Source organism: Podarcis raffonei, chromosome 2 (assembly GCF_027172205.1).
Source record: "Podarcis raffonei isolate rPodRaf1 chromosome 2, rPodRaf1.pri, whole genome shotgun sequence".
NCBI classification, from domain to species: Eukaryota; Metazoa; Chordata; class Lepidosauria; order Squamata; family Lacertidae; genus Podarcis; species Podarcis raffonei.
The window spans coordinates 118,973,601-118,991,831 of record NC_070603.1 but is presented as its reverse complement, the minus strand read 5'-3'; the positions used below and the strand labels follow the sequence as shown (position 1 = coordinate 118,991,831).

Here is an 18,231-nt window from a genome sequence, read left to right as displayed (position 1 = left end):
AAATGGATAGAACTGCAGTGTTTTCGGATAGGGCGGCGATTTATGCTTTAAGGCAAATGTGGACAGTCTCTGGCTATTGCAGATGTTGCTGATGACATCTCCCATCAGCCCTGGCCAGTGGGCACCCTTGCAAGAACCAATCAGAGTTTTAGTTTAGCAGCATCAGCTCCTCCCTGCTTTAAAGGAAGGAAGGTGGTCCATTCTGGACTTCAGTAATATATTACATAAATTGGTAGGCATGCATTTTAAAAAGGTAAAGGACCCCTGGTCCAGTCAAAGGCGACTATGGGGTTGCGGCGCTCAGCTCGCTTTCAGGCCGAGGGAGCCAGCGTTGGTCCACAGACAGCTTTCTGGGTCATTGGCCAGCATGACTAAATCGCTTCTCGCGCAACGGGAAACCTGATGGAAGCCAGACCACATGGAAACGCTGTTTACCTTCCCGCCGGAGCGGTACCTATTTATCTACTTGCTCTGGCGTGCTTTTGAACTGCTAGGCTGGCAGGAGCTGGGACAGAGCAACGGGAGCTCCCTCCATCACAGGGACTCGAACCGTTGACCTTCCAGTCAGCAAGCCCAAGAGGCTCAGTGGTTTAGAGGCTCAGTGGTTTAACAACAATAAATCTTGAGACTTTGCCTTGAGGCTTCTGCTGGAATTGCTGCTGAGATGAAATGGACAAGGGGCTTCTCTGCAGACTTTGTCTGTTTTTACCCAGGAAGCTTAAAGTGGTTTTTGTTTCCATTGCTTTGTGTTTGCCTTGAGAATTTCTTGGTTTAACTTCATGAAGACATTGTGCACAAGAGGAGTGCCCAGACTTCCAGCAATTTTTGTGTGCGTGTTTTAAATTGTAAAAAGGGATCGTAATATGTAATGGGAAGGTGAGAGAGATTAAAGTTTTACTCTGGATTTACTTCTGAGTAGGCATGCATAGGATTGCACTGCATAAATCCCTGAAGCAATAAAAGTGTTGATGCCTGCTGATCACATTCAGAGTACAGTGGTACCTCAGGTTAAGTACTTAATTCGTTCCAGAGGTCTGTTCTTAACCTGAAACTGTTCTTAACCTGAAGCACCACTTTAGCTAATGGGGCCTCCCGCTGCTGCCGCGCTGCTGGAGCACGATTTCTGTTCTCAACCTGAAGCAAAGTTCTTAACCTGAAGCACTATTTCTGGGTTAGCGGAGTCTGTAACCTGAAGCGTATGTAACCTGAGGCACCACTGTAATCTGAAGTCCTCCCATGGACTGGAGAAGAAAACTGGAGATCATGTCTCCTTTTAAAGTATAAGTTGAAAAAAGTCTTTGCACAGGATATTAACAGTGAAATCCTATATTTGTTTACTCAGAAATAAGTCCCACTGAGTTCAGTCTGGCCTATTCCCAGGTAAGTGGCCATAGGATCATAGCCAGAGTCAAGGAGGTCAAGTCTCTTTTACCACTCTGCTCCTTCTAAGATAGTTTGTCAAGCACTGAGCCCTCACCTGTTGGTTCCTAGAAGTTGTCAGCATGCAACAGCAGCCACACCCTGGGAAACTAGCCAATGAGTCTCAGACCCTCAGGGAGCTGGAAGCTTCCCCTTCAAGGCAGATTGAACTGAGAGACCAGGAGTGAGTCCGAAGGTCAAGAAGGAGGTTTCTTCAAGTGCTGCAGAGGGAAGTGAGGAGAAGTTGAGGCTGATCAACCTGGAGAAGGTAGCTCATCTAGAAGGAAAACTCTGGTCCTAAACCTCCACTGCCTTGCGGGATATCTTCAGGAGAAGAAAGGCTCAAGAGTGGCTGAGGAAACCCAGCCAGATGGGCAGGGTATAAGTAATAAATTATTATTATTATTATTATTATTATTATTATTATTATTATTATTTTTATAAAGGTAAAGGGACCCCTGACCATTAGGTCCAGTCGTGGCTGACTCTGGGGTTGCGGCGCTCATCTCGCTTTATTGGCCGAGGGAGCCGACGTCCAGCTTCCAGGTCATGTGGCCAGCATGACTAAGTCGCTTCTGGTGAATCAGAGCACCCACAGCGCCACCCGCGTCCCTTTTCTTATTATTATATAACCCTACACAAATCCAGAGTTGAGTCCCTAAGGCGGTTGGGTGGCACCTTGTACGCTGCCTTCCAGCAACTCCTGCAGCCAAGCTGGTGCCAAACTTACTGCTCTGCTTTCGTTTGGACCACATCAGTAAGGCTGAGAGGGGGGTCCTGTTGCCTGGCCAGCCCAGGACCTCACTTTGCCGCTGCTATTGCAGTGGTTTGACTTCACACACACACCCCCCCTGATTCACACTGCATTGTCTCTTGAGACAGACAGATGCCAACAAAAACTGAGTAGGAATGCATCATCACTTGTCAGCTTGTGAGATGGGTGCACCCATTGGCTGCCCTGCTCTGACATCATGGAATGTTCATGAACACTCTTAATGGCTCAGGTGACAGGGCAGCCATCACCCACCCCTCAGTGGGTATGGCGGAATGAATATGGCATATGGGGCCGCAGAGATACAGCACGCTTGTCCTAGGAACAAGAAGGCAGTGGTGTAGGAGTAGAGCATGACAGTTGCATGTACTTGAGGCTGAGACGTTCTGTGGGGAAGAAGGATGGAGATGAGATCAAGCTCCAGCGTTGAGGGCCTTCTGGCGGTTCCCTCGCTGCAAGAAGCCAAGTTACAGGGAACCAGGCAGAGGGCCTTCTTGGTGGTGGCACCTGCCCTGTGGAACGTTCTCCCATCAGATGTCAAGGAAATAAACAACTACCAGACTTTTAGAAGACATCTGAAGGCAGCCCTATTTGGGGAAGCTTTTAATGTTTGATGTATTACGGTATTTTAATATTTTATTGGAAGCTGCCCAGAGTGGCTGGGGAAACCCGGCCAGATGGGCGGGGTATAAATAAATTGTTTCTGTTATTTTAACCAAACAACAAGGATCGCAATAATCGAACGCGAGGCAGCTGCTGAATGCACAGGAACAGGGAAAAACATTTGGCAACCTTCCCATCTGCCAAGGAGCAGGGGGAGAAGGAAAGGAAATTGGGCCACCCTGTTGTCACCTGGCTCCAGCTCACCTGCTAAATGCACAGGAGCAGGGGGCGGCGAGCAAGCTGGCAACTCTGCTGCCGAAGGCACAGGAGCCCTGTCAGAAGGGGGAAACAGGAAAGGTGGCAATCTCTGAGCAGCTCAGCACGGATCGGCGCGTCCAGCAGGAATGGAAGGGTTAAACATCCGAGCTGAGAGTCCTAGAGAGGCCCAGAAATTGGGGAAGGAGTGGGGGCTCTCATACAGAGCAGGCTGTTACTTCCTGCCCAGCCTTCTTTTTGTGTGTGTGCATTGGGGAGGGGGGCGTATTTGCATGTATTTTGGATTTCCTTTTTCCAAATAGCGACTCAGGAACAGCAGAGGCGGTGAGAGAGGCAGGTAGCTATGCACATATCTATAGACCTATATTTTGCATTTCGCAGGAGCTGATGAGCGATTTGCAAGGCTGGAGGTGTTGGGTTGGGGCCCCCGGATAATTTACTATTAGTATTGTTATTTATGAGGAAGATCTGCATTCTCCCTAGCTTCCAGAACAGCCTTGCAGACCTTTTGATTTTTTTGAACGAGCAGCCTGGATTGAATTCCCCTAGTTGCCCTCCCATCAGTTCTGACGTTTTGCATTCCATCTTTTGAAAATCCGCTCTCTCCTTGTCCTGAAACGCTGTGCTGGGTTTCGGATCAATTTGATTATTTCTCGCCGATTGTTTTGCACGTGTATTTTAAAATGTTCCGATTGGCGTTTTAGAACCCTGTATTTAAAGAAATGAATGAAAGTTTGAAAAGCCAGTTATAAATTCTTTGCAAGATGCAACCTGGGGCTTCTTAGGCGATGCAAGTTTATAACGTTCACACATTACATTAAAGCAGTGTACTATCTGTGCACTTGTTTACACCAATGGCAGATATTGTCCACATATCCACATGTATGTGCAACCAGTGCAGTTAAAGTGTACATATTGACATGTGTGATCTCTTACATGCAAACACTTAAACGTGTAGAGGCAACATGTACCGGCCTTTAATGTGTGAGCGAGTCTAAAATGATGAAGAAGGTGGAGGAAGGGTGGAAGTATGAGGATAGCTCAGTGAGGAAAGCTCAGTCGTACTATTTGGGGGGACAGGGGGCAGGCAGGTATGGGGGGCTAACTGGCCCTGAATGGGGTAACTGTGCCCCTGAAGGACTGGGTGCGCAGCCTGGGAGTCATTTTGGACTCACAGCTGTCCATGGTCAAATTTGTGTCCTGGGCAGCTGTTTACCAGCTCCATCTGGTACACAGGATGAGACCCTATCTGCCCGCAGACTGTCTCGCCAGAGTGGTGCATGCTCTAGTTATCTCCCCCTTGGACTACTGCAATGCGCTCTACGTGGGGCTACCTTTGAAGGTGACCCGGAAACTACAACTAATCCAGAATGCGGCAGCCAGACTGGTGACTGGGGGCGGCCGCCGAGACCATATAACACTGGTCCTAAAAGACCTACATTGGCTCCCAGTCCGTTTCTGAGCCCAATTCAAAGTGTTGGTGCTGACCTTTAATGACCTAAACCATCAGCATGTTTTTACATGAGTAGAATGTGTCCTTTTATTTAAAATGCATCTCTGGGTTATTTGAGGGGCATAGGAATTCGTTCATTATTTTTTTTCCAAAATATAGTCCGGCCCCTCACAAGGTCTGAGGGACAGTGGACCGGCCCCCTGCTGAAAAAGTTTGCTGACCCCTGCCCTAAATGGCCTCGGCCCAGTATACCCCCATTGTTCAGCCCAGACACTGAGGTCCAGCTCTGAGGGCCTTCTGGCAGTTCCCTCTGTGCGAGAAGTGAGGTTACAGGGAACCAGGCAGAGGGCCTTCTCGGTATTAGCATCTGCCCTGAGGGACGCCCTCCCATCAGATGTCAAGGAAATAAAACAACTATCTGACTTTTAGAAGACATCTGAAGGCAGCCCTGTTTAGGGAAGTTCTTAATGTTTGATGTTGTGTCGTGTTTTTAATATTCTGTTGGGAGCAGCCCAGAGTTGCTGGGGAAACCCAGCCAGATGGGTGGGGTATAAATAACTTGTTGTTGTGGTTGTTACAGGAAACTTAATCTCAGGGTCATGGGTTCGAGTCCCACGTTGGGCAAAAGATTCCTGCATTGCAGAGGGTTGGACTAGATGACCCTTGGGGGTTCCTTCCAACTGCAGTTCTAAAGGGTTCCCCCCACTGGCAATTATCAGTCTCATGGTTTTTAGGCACAAGCGGAGGTGTGGATGAGTCCTTGGAGGAAACAAGGAGGACCTGAATGCAACGGCACAGCTCTTCCTGCCCGAAATTCCCAGGAGCCATTATTCAGAAGCAATTACTCCCTCTCAGAGTGGAGGGTCAGCGTTGCCATTCTGACTAGTAGGCATACTTCCTTGGTAAAGATGTCATAAAGGTAAAAAAGGTAAAGGAACCCCTGACCATTAGGTCCAGTCGCGGACGACTCTGGGGTTGCAGCGCTCTTCTCGCTTTACTGGCTAAGGGAGCCGGTGTACAGCTTCCGGGTCATGTGGCCAGCATGACTGAGCCGCTTCTGGCGAACCAGAGCAGTGCACGGAAACGCCGTTTACCTTCCTGCCGGAGTGGTACCTATTTATCTACTTGCACTTTGACGTGCTTTCGAACTGCTAGGTTGGCAGGAGCAGGGACCGAGCAACAGGAGCTCACCCCGTCGCGGGGATTCGAACCCCCGACCTTCTGATCTGCAAGTCCTAGGCTCTGTGGTTTAACCCACAGTGCCACCCGCGTCCCTTGAAGATGTCATAGAATCATATAATAGTAGAGTTGGAAGGGAGCCTAAGAATCATCAAATCCAACCCTATGCAATACAGGAATGGTAACAACAACAACAATTTATTATTTATACCCTGCCACTCTGGGTGGCTCCCAACAGAAAATTAGAAACACAATAAAACATCAAACATTAAACATCTCCAAGTCTTTCCTTTTCGTCCTGAATTTCTCACCATTCAGCTTCATCGGTTGATCCCGTTGGGTTCCATTGTTCTCCAAGAGAGGGGAGAAACCTCCACACAGCGCATCATAATTTTATACATCTCAGGCCGGACATGCATAGGATTGTGCTGTAGGCTTGTCACTTACGCATTCTCAGAAATCTGAACGTTTTGGAAAACAAAGCTTGGATTCAAAGCTTTCTACTTTCTCAAATTATGGAATGTTTCCTTCGTCATCACAGCCCTGTTCTTGATTTGTTGGCAGGACGAAAGGGCCGTTGAGCATGATGGAGCCGTCCTCTCAGAGCTTCCTGCTCCAGTCCGCGGGGATACAGTGCCGGGTGAAGCAGGAGCCCGACGAAGGTTGGGGGTCGCCCGAGTTCTTGACGGTTGTGCAGATCTCTGACGGGAGGCTCGGAAACCTGGACGCGCCGTGGGACGAGGCGGACGCTCCCATTGAGGGGGCTGGGAAAAAGCAACGGGCTGTGTGCGCTCCAGGCCTCAAAGGGGATTCCGAGCAGATGTATACTACCGGTAAGTGCCCAGTTTAATAATAATAATAATAATTTATTATTTATACCCCACCTAGGCTGGGTTTCCCCAGCCACTCTGGGCGGCTTCCAACAGAACACTAATATTTTTTTTATTAAGGATTTTCTTGTTTTACAGAAGTGTAGTCCCTCATATTTTTTTCTTCTTCTTCCATGTAACATTTTTACAAATCCGTTTCATTTGTTGAGGCATTAGGGGGAGAAGAAAAAAGAAAGAAAAAAGAAAGGGGGGGTGGAGAGAGGGAAGATGGATGGGGGTGGGGTCGGGTGGCGGTGTTTCTATTATGTTTAATGTATGTAGAGTTTGGTGTCAGCGTTGCTTGTGTTGTTCACTTGTGTTCCTTTGGTGGTGAGAGAGGTTGGGGTTGGCCTAGGTTGTGATTGTTTGCTTGTGATTGGCTGTGGTGATCGTTGTTATCGTGTGTGAGTGAGGTGGGTGGGTGTTTTGGATCAGGTTAGCCATATTGATTTGTATGCTGTTGGTGGATTATTGTCATTGTCCTGTTGGGTTGTGTATGTGATAAAGGGGAGCCATACCGGGGTGAAGGCGTCTTCTTCTGTTTGTCCCCGTGTCAGTTTCAGTTTATTAGTTAATTTTTCTAATAGGGCTGTTTCCCATACTATTTGGTACCATTGGTCCATGCTTACTCCTGACAGGTCTCTCCAGTGTCTGGTTATGGTGTTTCTGGCTGCTGAGAGCAGGTGGATTATGAGTTCTTTGTGGTGTAAGTGGGCATTGTTGTCTTGGAAGATGTTTAGTAGGGCCAATTCTGGGGTGATGTCTATTACTTGCTTAGTTATTTTACATATTTCTTGTATGGCTGTTGTCCAGAATAGTTGAATTTTGGGACACTCCCACCACATGTGGAGGTATGTGCCTGTGGAGGTGCACCCTCTCCAGCATTTTGGTGAGGTTCCTGGGTGTATTAGCGCTAGTTTCCTTGGTGTTAGGTACCACCTGTAGGTGAGTTTCAGTGTGAGTTCTTTTCTTTTCGTTGATATGGATTTAAAGGGGGGTTTAGACCACATTCTGGTCCATTGCGTGGGGTTAATCTCATAGCCTATGTCATTCTCCCATTGTTTTTTGATTGCGTCTAGGGGATTTGCGGGGTTTTGGAGTAGTATTTTGTATATTGCGGATACCGTCCCTTTACCGTTTCCCTTTGTTGTTAGGAGGAGGTTTTCGAAGGTTGTCAGGGGCCTAGTTGCTGCTGATTTTACTGTTGGGTTGTTTAAGAGGGCATGTAGTTGGTGTTGTGTTAACCAGGTCATTTGGGTGTCTTCTAGTTTGTCTTGTATTTCTTGTGTTGACAAGGGTTTGTTATTTTTATAAAAGTCTATTAGGCGATATAAGCCTTTGGTTCGCCAGGTTTTTATCTGGAGGTTTTGTGCTGCATGGTGGAATAATGGGTGGTACGCCAGGGGGATTAGTGGGGATGGGGTTGGGGATAGTTTGCCTATTTGTGTTTTCCATGCTTTGAGCATGGTCTGTGTGTACCTGTTAAGTGTTGTGGGAATTTTCTTTAGTTTGTTTGGGAGGAGTGGGTATGTTGTGGTGCAGGTGTTTTCAATTGTGTCCCTCTCTAGGTGTACCCATTGTTTTGTCTCATCTTCTAGTATATATGGGATTATATGGCGTATTTGGTTGGCATTGTAATATGCTTCTATGTTGGGGATTCCCCATCCTCCTTCTGAGGTGGGGAGGTGCAGGTATTTGGGGCTTATTCTTGGTTTTTTATGTGAGAAGATGAAAGAGTGTAGTTTTCTCTGCCAACTACGAAGTTGGGTTGAGGGGATCCAGGTTGGGAGGGTTTGGAATAGGTAGGTTAGTTTTGGGAGTGTGATCATTTTGATCATGGCTATTTTGTCTGAGAGAGTGAAATTCATGTTATTCCATCTCTTTAGGTCTTTGTTAATTTGTCGCCACAGGGGCTTGTAGTTGTAGAGGTACAATTTATTGAGGTTTCTGGTTATTTGTACCCCTAGGTATCTGAACTTGGTGTGGCAAAGTTTTATTTTGGTGACCTTCATGAGTTCTTTTTGGGTGTGAGGAGGGGTGTTGAAGCACATAGCTTCTGACTTTGTAAAATTTACCTGTAGGCCCGACACCATTGCAAATGTGTTGAGTTCTCTGATTAGGGAGGTTGCTGTGCTTATGGGGTTTGGTGTTGTGACCATTAGGTCATCTGCAAAGAGCCCTAATTTATAGGTTCTGCCTTTTATTTCCACTCCCTTGATGTCTGTGGCTGCTCGGATGCGGATTGCTAGGGGTTCCAGAGCCAGGATAAATAAGAAGGGAGACAGTGGGCATCCTTGTTTCGTGCCTCTTTGGATACCTATAGTATTAGAATACATATTGTTAGTTCTGCATTTTGCTGAGGCTTGGGAGTATATTTGTTTGAGGATTTGTAGGAAGTTGGGGCCAAATTTCATGTTAGTTAGTACTGCTAATATGTATTTCCACTCCAAGCAATCAAAGGCTTTGAGGATGTCTAGGGACATAATTGTCAATGGGAGTTTGGTTGCCTTGCTGTGTTCAATCAGGTTCCGTAGTTTCCTGATGGGGTCTGTTATATTGCGGCCAGGGACAAAGCCAGTCTGGTCTGGGGCTATTAACTTGTGTAGGAAGATTTTTAGGCGGTTGGCCAAGATTGATGTGAATATCTTGTAGTCTTGGTTTATTAATGAGATTGGGCGGTATGATTCTACTTTAAGGCTATCTTTTAGTGGTTTTGGGATGGAGACTTATTTTGGAGTGGGTCCAGGTTTTGGGGATGGGGCCCCCTTTTATGGTGTCGTTGAATAGGCAGGTCATGTAGGGCATCAAGGGTTCTTTGAATTTCCTATAGAATTCTGCTGTGAAGCCATCTGGGCCTGGGGCTTTGTGGGGTTTCAGGTTTTTGAGGACCGCATCTATTTCCTCTGGGGTGATAGGGCTGTCCATGAATTCCTGTTCCTCATCAGTTAGGGTAGGCATGGTCAGTCCTGCTAGAAATGTTCTGATTTCCTTCTCTGGTGAGTTATGGGAGGTGTATAGGTTGGAGTAGAATTCTGCAAATTCTGAGGTTATTTCTCCAACAGAACACTAATATACAATAACCTATTAAACATTAAAAGCTTCCCTAAACAGGGCTACCTTCAGATGTCTTCTAAAAATGTTCTTCTCTTTGACATCTGGTGGGAGGGCGTTCCACAGGGAAGGTGCCACTACCGAGAAGGCCCTCTGCCTGCTTCCCTGTAGCTTTGCTTCTCGCAATGAGGGAACCGCCAGAAGGCCCTCGGAGCTGGACCTCAGTGTCCGGGCAGAGCGATGGGGGTGGAGACGCTCCTTCAGGTATACTGGACCGAGGCCGTTTAGGGCTTTAAAGGTCAGCACCAAAACTTTGAATTGTGCTCGGAAATGTACTGGGAGTCAGTGTAGGTCTTTCAAGACCGGTGTTATTGTAGAGTTGGAAGGGACCCCAGGGGTCATCTAGTCCAGCCCCCTGCCCCACCTCTGCACTGCTGTTTTATCTACAAAGCAGATCACTGTGATCTGTGGGGCAGCTTCCCCTTCAACACCCAAAGGTCTCAGAAAGCTTTTCCACCATGATGCGGGGCTTTTAGCGTGGATGCCACTGTTCTGTGGAGCAGCATTATTGTCAAGATACGATGGGTCCCCGCTCTCTGCCCTTTCCGGAAACTTCCATTTTGACAGGTTTTCGGATAAACGAGTGTCTGCCGTACGCGTCTACTTATTGGGGCTAGAATAACAGCTAACAAATACCGCCGTACCTTGGAAGTCGAACAGAAGCTCCTGCAGCCAATCAGAAGCCCCGTCGGACGTTTGGCTCCCAAAAATAGTTTGCAAACTGGAACCGTCACTTCCAGGGTTGCGGCGTTCGGGAGCCAAAACGTTTGAGAACTAAGCTGTCAGATGCTGGTGGTGGTTGCTCGTGAGTAACCAGGCAGGACTCTGACCTGTCTTTTACAGGTTTTATTGTGCAAACTATTTACAGTGCAGATCCACAAAGTTCATGTCCGTCTTAGTCACTTGCAGAATCTGGGAGTGGCCCCTTCCGGTTTCTCTCCCAACATAAGAACTTAGGCACCCCAAACCTCCTCCTCCCCTCCTTGCGTTTCACTCCTCTATGCAAGCTGGGCTACGGAAGGGGCATGCATCCCTCCTGGCCAGCCTGGCTAGGTGAGGCGCTGGGGCTCTCAGCAGCATCCTTGAGCCCTTTCCTCGCTCGGCTGGCCCCTTCCCTCTCTTCTCCACTGGAGGTGTGGCTTTCCCCACCGCTGGAAGAGGAACTGCCCCTCAGGAGTTTTGGAGGCTCTCTGTATCCCAACGGCCCCCCTGCTTCCCTCCCCTGCTCCGATGGCAGTCCCCTGACATAAGCTGTTCGAAAACTAAGGTACAACTTGTAAATACTTCTCTCTTTGTTGTACTAGATGTTGACACAGCATCTCTGCAAGCCTACGAGAGCCGCAATGGAGAACAGGCGCCAGTGAAGGAAGAGGCCTTTTGCGAGTCGGATGCCCTGGAGGCTGAGGCCTATCGCCAGTGTTTCCGGGCCTTCCTCTACCGGGAGGCCGAGGGGCCGAGGGAGGCGTGCCGGCAACTCTGGGAACTTTGCCGGCACTGGCTGAAGCCGGAGAGGAACACCAAAGGGCAGATCCTGGAGCTGCTGATCTTGGAGCAGTTCCTGGCCATCCTGCCTCTGGAGATCCAGAGCTGGGTCAGGGAAGGCACACCAGAGACCTGCTCCCAGGCGGTGGCCCTGGCTGAGGATTTCCTCCTGAGGCGGGAAGAGGCGGAAGAAAGACAAGGAAAAGAGGTGAGGACGAGATCAGGAGGGAGGGAGACACCAGTGATACCTTAGCGTGGTGGTAGGGCATCTATTGTATTTTTCGCTCTATAAGACGCACTTTTTCCCTCCTAAAAAGTAAGGGGAAATGTGTGTGCGTCTTATGGAGCAAATGCAGGCTGTGCGGCTAAGCCAGAAGCCAGAACAGGGAGAGGGAGCGCTGTGCACTGCTCCGTCTTGCTGTTCTAGCTTCGGGCTTACCTTGCAAAGCCTCCGCAGGGCAGCAGGGTGAAGGCTCCCCGTGCCCCGCAGAGGCTTCGCACGAAGCTAGACCAGGCATCGCTCCCTCTAGCTATTCTGGCTTTTGGATAGCCCCCGCGAAGCCTCTGCAGGGCAGCGGGACGAAGGCTTCCCGCTGTCCTGCGGAGGCTTCGTGCGGCTCTTGCAGGAAGTGGGGGGGGGGAGGGACAGAGTGTGCGACTGTCCCTTCCCCCACCTCCCAGAAAAGCCCCCAAGAACTGCGCTCCCTTCAAAGAGCGCGCGGTTCTTGCGGGAAGGTACAGAGGGCAGCTTACCCGCGCGCAGCATCTTCTGGGCAGGGGGAACCTTCATCCCGCTGCCCGGGAGAGGCTTCAGCGGCTATCCCAGAAGCCAGAACAGCAAGAGGCTATCCCAGAAGCCAGATCCCTCTTGCTGTTCTGGCTTCTGGGATTCAGAATTCCACCCCCCTTGTGCGTCTTATTGTCTGGTGCGTCCTATAGAGCGAAAAGTACGGTAATTTGCGTGCAGAAGGTCCCAGGTTCAATCCTAAGCCTTCAGGTAATGTCCCCTGCCTGAAACGGTGGAGAATTGTTGCCAGTCAGTGTAGACAACACTGTGTTAGATGGTCTCCCTTGGTATGACACAGCTTCGCCCGTTCCTAGTCCTTTGCAGGGGAGCCCACAGCTCAGCAGTAGAGCACCTGTTTTGCATGGACACAGTTTCCATTCAGTCCCAACATTTTCAGGTAAGGCTGGGAGAGAGGCCATGTGAAACCCTGGAGAGCTGCTGCCAGTCAGTGCAGGCAGTACTGAACTAGATGGACCAATGCCCGGCTTTGGATTCTGACTTAAATCCGCCTGCTTTCAGGTGCTGCTTCATCAGGTGTCTGCCAGTCTCCCGGAATCAGATGGAGCTCCGTTGGGTATTGAAGCAAAACAGCTTTTCAGGGAACCTAAGCAGGAGGAGGAGGAGGAGGACGACGAAGGCACCGAAACTGGGGGTGAGGATTCCTTTGTGTTGTCCCTCTTCTGGCATAGCCTGAGTGGTGGGGCGGCTCTGGATATGCCACTCTTTTCAAACACTGTTGAGCATGGCTTAGGGCCCTCATATCTATGGGACCGCCTCTCCTGGTCTGCCCCGCAGAGGACCTTAAGGTCCCTGAATAACCATAGTTTACAGGTCCCGGGCCCTAAGGAAGTTAGATTATCCTCCACCAGGGCCAGGGCCTTTTCAGTGATGGCTCCGACCTGGTGGAATGCTCTGTCCCATAAGACTAGGGCCCTTCAGGATTTAACCTCCTTTCATCAGGCCTGTAAGACAGAGCTATTCCGCCTGGCCTTTAATTTGAATTCAGCCTGATCTTTTATTTCCCTTCTCTTCCCTCCTCTTTTATGAAGATCACCCGCTCTGAGACCTCACAGCTAATTCTTCCCTGGTCTCCTCACTGGCCCAAGTAGGACCAATTCAGCCAGCTAGCCCTGGGGATTATCTAATGCTTATTTCCCCTAAATTGATTTTTGATTTTTGAATTTTATTGTTATTCATGTTTTTATACTGTATTTTATGCTGCTTTTATAATTAAGGGTTTTAAATTTGCTGTTAGCCGCCCTGAGCCTGGTTTTTGAACCGGGAAGGGCGGGGTATGGAAAAAAATATTATGTATTATAGTAGAAGTGGGCTGTGCATAGCATGGATTGGCTGGCACCTGTGACGTCTCAAACCCATTTCCCTTCCCCGTTCCTAGAGCAGTTTCGCAATCTGGGCCTGGTTTTGCCAAGTGGGCCTGGTCTGGAAACTCCAGCTAACGCAGAATGTGGTGACTAGACTGCTGCTGAGTGGGGAGGAAGAACCAGATGGCCAAGAAATATGTGATACCACTGTTAAAACATCTGCATCCGTTGCCTACCAGCTATTGAGCCAGGTTGAAGATCCTTGTATTCATTTACAAATCCCTGAAAAACTTGTGCCCAGGATACCTGAATCTTTAAGACCAAGCTCGACTGTGAAATTTTTTGGGGGGGACATCAAATACCAACCTTCGGTGGTATTTGTTCAGCTATTCTGAATCCAACAGAAATTCTGTAGGCATCTTCATTACCTGCTAAATGTTTCTTGACAGTTGTTTTTTTAAAAATATTGCTAGACTAATGCAGATGGTTAAGAAGAAGAATCATTTCCATAACAGTGGCTTTACATTTCATACTTGGCTTTTATTGTGTTTATATTTGCCACAATCTCCTTTGCTGTTTCTAATGACATTGCGGTATCCAAGCAGGTTGCCCCCAAAAACCTTGTTATTGTGTGGCCTCTTTTGGGTGTCCCAAAGAGAAGGGCCTCTGATGAAGACTGCCAGGTCTGGGCTGGTTCATACAGTATAGGGAGAGGCCATCTTGAAGAACTGCAGCGCTGAGCTGTATAGGGCCAAAAGAGGTGCAGAATTTGTGAACCTGAAAAATGTGTGTTGTTTTTCCCCTTTTTGTTTAAAATAAATAACAACGGCAAATGGCTAGTCCATAAGGAAGTATGGGTTTCATTTGCGCTCGATGCAGGATTTTTTTTAAAAAATAATATTTATTGAAGTTTGAAAGGTTACAAAAAGAAAAAGTAAAAAACACCATTTTAAACAAAAACAATACAACACATCACAATAAGGAAAAAACAAGAATAAGAAAAAGAAAGAAAAAAACAGAAAAATAAAATCCATTAAAAAAAAACAAAGAAAAATACAACGAATCTTCCCAAACCTTATCTTTCATTAACTTATTTCCTTAACCTCCTCACACCTCCCTTTTTTGTATTCTATTTCGATTATCTGTTTCAGCAAATCCTTTCCATCTTTTCATATTTTTGTCCTGTAATTTATCTTAATATAATGTAACTTTACTTTCCCTCCTTTCACCAATTAACAGTCAGTTTTTCTTAATCCTTTATAACATTTCTGCTAAAACCACATAACATCATTCCAACACCCTTCTAACATTCATTAATTTTACAATGTTTCTGTAAATAGTCCTTAAATTTCTTCCAATCTTCCTCCACCAACTCTTCTCCCTGGTCTCGGATTCTGCCAGTCATTTCCACCAGTTCCATGTAGTCCATCACCTTCATCTGCCATTCTTCATCGGGAAGAACGATGCAGGATTTTGTTGTTTGTTTTATACAGTGGTACCTTGGGTTAGAGACCCTTCAGGTTACATATGTTTCAGGTTACAGACTCCGCTAACCCAGAAATAGTACCTTGGGTTAAGAACTTTGCTTCAGGATGAGAACAGAAATTGTGCTCCAGCGGTGCAGCGGCAGCGGGAGGCCCCATTAGCTAAAGTGGTGCTTCAGGTTAAGAACAGTTTCAGGTTAAGAACGGACCTCCGGAATGAATTAAGTACTTAACCTGAGGTACGACTGTACTTGCAAATAATTTGGGGTCATGCCCTAACATTAGGTTTGAGCATATTACACCAATCCTGGTCCGACTGCACTGGCTACCAATTAGTTTCCGGGCCCAATTCAAAGTGCTGCTTTTGACCTATAAAGCCTTAAACGGCTCAGGACCGCAATACCTCAAGGACCACCTCTTTCCATATGAACCTACCCAGACCCTGAGATCATCTTCTGAGGCCCTTCTTTGTGTGCCTCCTCCTCGAGAGGTCCAGACGGTGGCAACGCGAGAACAGGGCCTTCTCTGCAGTGGCTCCCCATCTGTGGAATGCTGTCCCCAGGAACGTTCACCTGGCGCCTTCATTATACACCTTTAGGCACCAGGCAAAAAACATTCCTTTTTAACCAGGCCTTTGGTTGATCTGTTTGACATCCTATACCCTTTTAAAATGTGGCTCTTTTCGGGGGGTGGGGTGCATTATTGGGTTGTTGTTTTTATTCTGATCTTATATGTTGTGATCTTTTCTGTGAACTGCCCTGAGACCTCCAGGTACAGAGCTGTATATAAGCCCAATTAATAATGATAATAATGATGATAATAATGATAATAATAACGGCCTCAGTCCAGTATACCTGAAGGAGCGTCTCCACCCCCATCGTTCTGCCCGGACACTGAGGTCCAGCTCCGAGGGCCTTCTGGTGGTTCCCTCACTGCGAGAAGCAAAGCTACAGGGAACCAGGCAGAGGGCCTTCTCAGTAGTGGCACCCGCCCTGTGGAACACCCTCCCACCAGATGTCAAAGAGAAAAACAGCTACCAGACTTTTAGAAAACAACTGAAGGCAGCGCTATTTAGGGAAGGTTTTAATGTTTAATAGGTTATTGTATTTTAGTGTCCTGTTGAGAGCCGCCCAGAGTGGCTGGGGAAACCCAGCCAGATGGGCGGGGTATAAATAATAATATTATTATTATTATTATTATTATTATTATTATTATTATTATTTGCCTGTTTTATGTGTTTCAGCTGGTTTCGATTGGGCTCACGACGATGAGGAAGAAGAGAAGGAAGAGAAGCCGTGTCTGGGGGCCCCTGAGCAAATGGAACCGCAGGGTTTGTCCAGAGAAAGACTTTCCTGGTGCGAGGAGAATGGAGGCATTTCTGCTCATCAGCCCGACTCAGAGCGTAAGACCCACCCTGGAAAACGACCAGGCAGCTCCCTTCCTCCTTGGGGAGGTGACGAGGATCTTGGCGGTAGTGAAGAGGAGGAGATCCTCCAGCCCGAAGAAGAACGTTCAAGCATTCTGGCCGAGAAGACCCTTGGTCACATTTGCCACCCGAGGATCCACGTGGGAGAGAAACCGCACAGTTGCGCGGAGTGCTCGAAAACCTTTGCGCCGAGATCTGGGCTGGTTGTCCATGAGAGGACGGCGCACGCAGGAGAGAAGTCCTATCCCTGCCTGCACTGCGGGGAAAGCTTTGACACGAGCTTCCATTTTGCCTGGCACTTGCGGAGCCACTCCGGGGGGAAGCCGTACGAGTGCTTCAAATGCGGGAAGAGCTTCCGCAGCAACCACTCCTTCGCCAGCCACCTGCGAAGCCACGTCGGGGGCGAGCCCCTCGAGTGCTTGCGCTGCGGGAAAAGCTTCGGCGCCCACTCGGATCTGACCCGGCACGCGGGCGAGAAGCCCTACCAGTGCTTGTATTGCGAGAGGAGCTTCGGCCAGAGCTCGCAGCTCGCCGCCCGTCGGCGGGCCCACGCGGGAGAGAAACCTTTCACGTGCGGCGAGTGCGGGAAGATCTTCAGCCGCAGCTCGCACCTCCACGGGCACCAGAGGATGCACTGCAGCGAGAAGGCGCACAAGTGCCTGGACTGCGGGAAAACCTTCAGCGGGAGGTCGCACCTGAACCGGCACCAGAGGATCCACACGGGGGAGAAGCTCTTCAAGTGCTTGGTGTGCGGGAAGAGCTTCTGCATGAACTCCGACCTGGTGGCGCACGAGAGGATCCACACGGGGCACAAGCCGTACAAGTGCGCCGACTGCGGGAAGAGCTTCAGCCAGAAGCAGCACCTCACCAGTCACCAGAGGACCCACACGGGCGAGAAGCCCTACGTCTGCCTGCACTGTGGCAAAGGCTTCAGCGTCAGCTCCAACCTCAACACGCACGAGAGGACGCACACCGGCGTGCGGCCCTTCAAGTGCTCCGACTGCGGCAAGAGCTTCAGCCAGAAGTCGCACCTCATTGGCCACCAGAGGATCCACACGGGGGAGAAGCCCTACCTGTGCGTGGACTGCGGGAAGAGCTTCAGCTCCAGCTCAAACCTGATGGCGCACGCGAGGACCCACAGCGGGGAGAAAGCATAGGGTCCTCTGGGAGGGCCGCCGGAAATCCATCGGGGCCTCGGTTTTTTAACGTCTCCGTCGACAAACATTTGGTTTTCGAACGCCGCAAACCCAGAAGTAAATGCTTGGGGTTTTCTAACACGCCTCGGAAGTCGAACATGCCATGCAGCTTCCACTAAGTGCAAAATCCTGAGGCCTAAAAAGGTAAAGATAAAGGGACCCCTGACCATTAGGTCCAGTCGTGGCCGACTATGGGGTTGTGGCGCTCATCTCGCTTTATTGGTCGAGGGAGCCGGCGTCCAGCTTCCGGGTCATGTGGCCAGCATGACGAAGCCGCTTCTGGAGAACCAGTTGCATGGAAACGCCGTTTACCTTCCCGCCGGAGTGGTACCTATTTATCTACTTGCACTTTGACATGCTTTTGAACTGCTAGGTGGGCAGGAGCAGGGACCGAGCAACAGGAGCTCACCCCGTTGCAGAGATTCGAACCACCAACCTTCTGATCAGCAAGTCCTAGGCTCTGCGGTTTAACCCACAGCGCCACCTGCGTCCCTATCTGAGGTCCCATCCTGAGGCCTAGCTGTCGGCTATTGAGTTTTCGGCTTTTAAACGTTTCAGAACTTGAACTGTCTTCCAAAACGGATTACGTTTGAAAACCGAGGTACCACAGGAAATCCGACGGGCAAGGGGTCTCGGTCCCGTTTCAGCAGCACTCATTCCACCGGCTGCCGTTCAGAGACAGCCTCTAGACATGTCCTCCATGAATTTGTCTCGCCCCATTTTAAAGCCGTCCAGATCTGGCCTCCTATGGGAGCAGATGTCATAGCTGAACTCTGTGCTGTGTGACCAAGTACCTCTTTTTGTCTCTCCTGAACCTCCCAATGTTCACCTTCATTAGGATAGCGGAAGCGG

General features: G+C 49.0%; 1 protein-coding gene across 1 annotated transcript in view; it reads left to right on the top strand.

The window, feature by feature from the left end:
* Positions 1–17,523, top strand: part of LOC128408803 (uncharacterized) — a 31,080-nt gene extending 13,557 nt beyond the window's left edge. Inside the window, exons 5-8 of the mRNA XM_053378824.1 lie at positions 6,267–6,535; positions 10,987–11,372; positions 12,471–12,603; positions 16,001–17,523. Coding sequence (XP_053234799.1) covers positions 6,267–6,535; positions 10,987–11,372; positions 12,471–12,603; positions 16,001–17,340 — 2,128 coding nt within the window. The 3' untranslated portion in view covers positions 17,341–17,523. The remainder of the gene's footprint in view (positions 1–6,266; positions 6,536–10,986; positions 11,373–12,470; positions 12,604–16,000) is intronic.
* Positions 17,524–18,231: the final 708 nt, after the last annotated feature.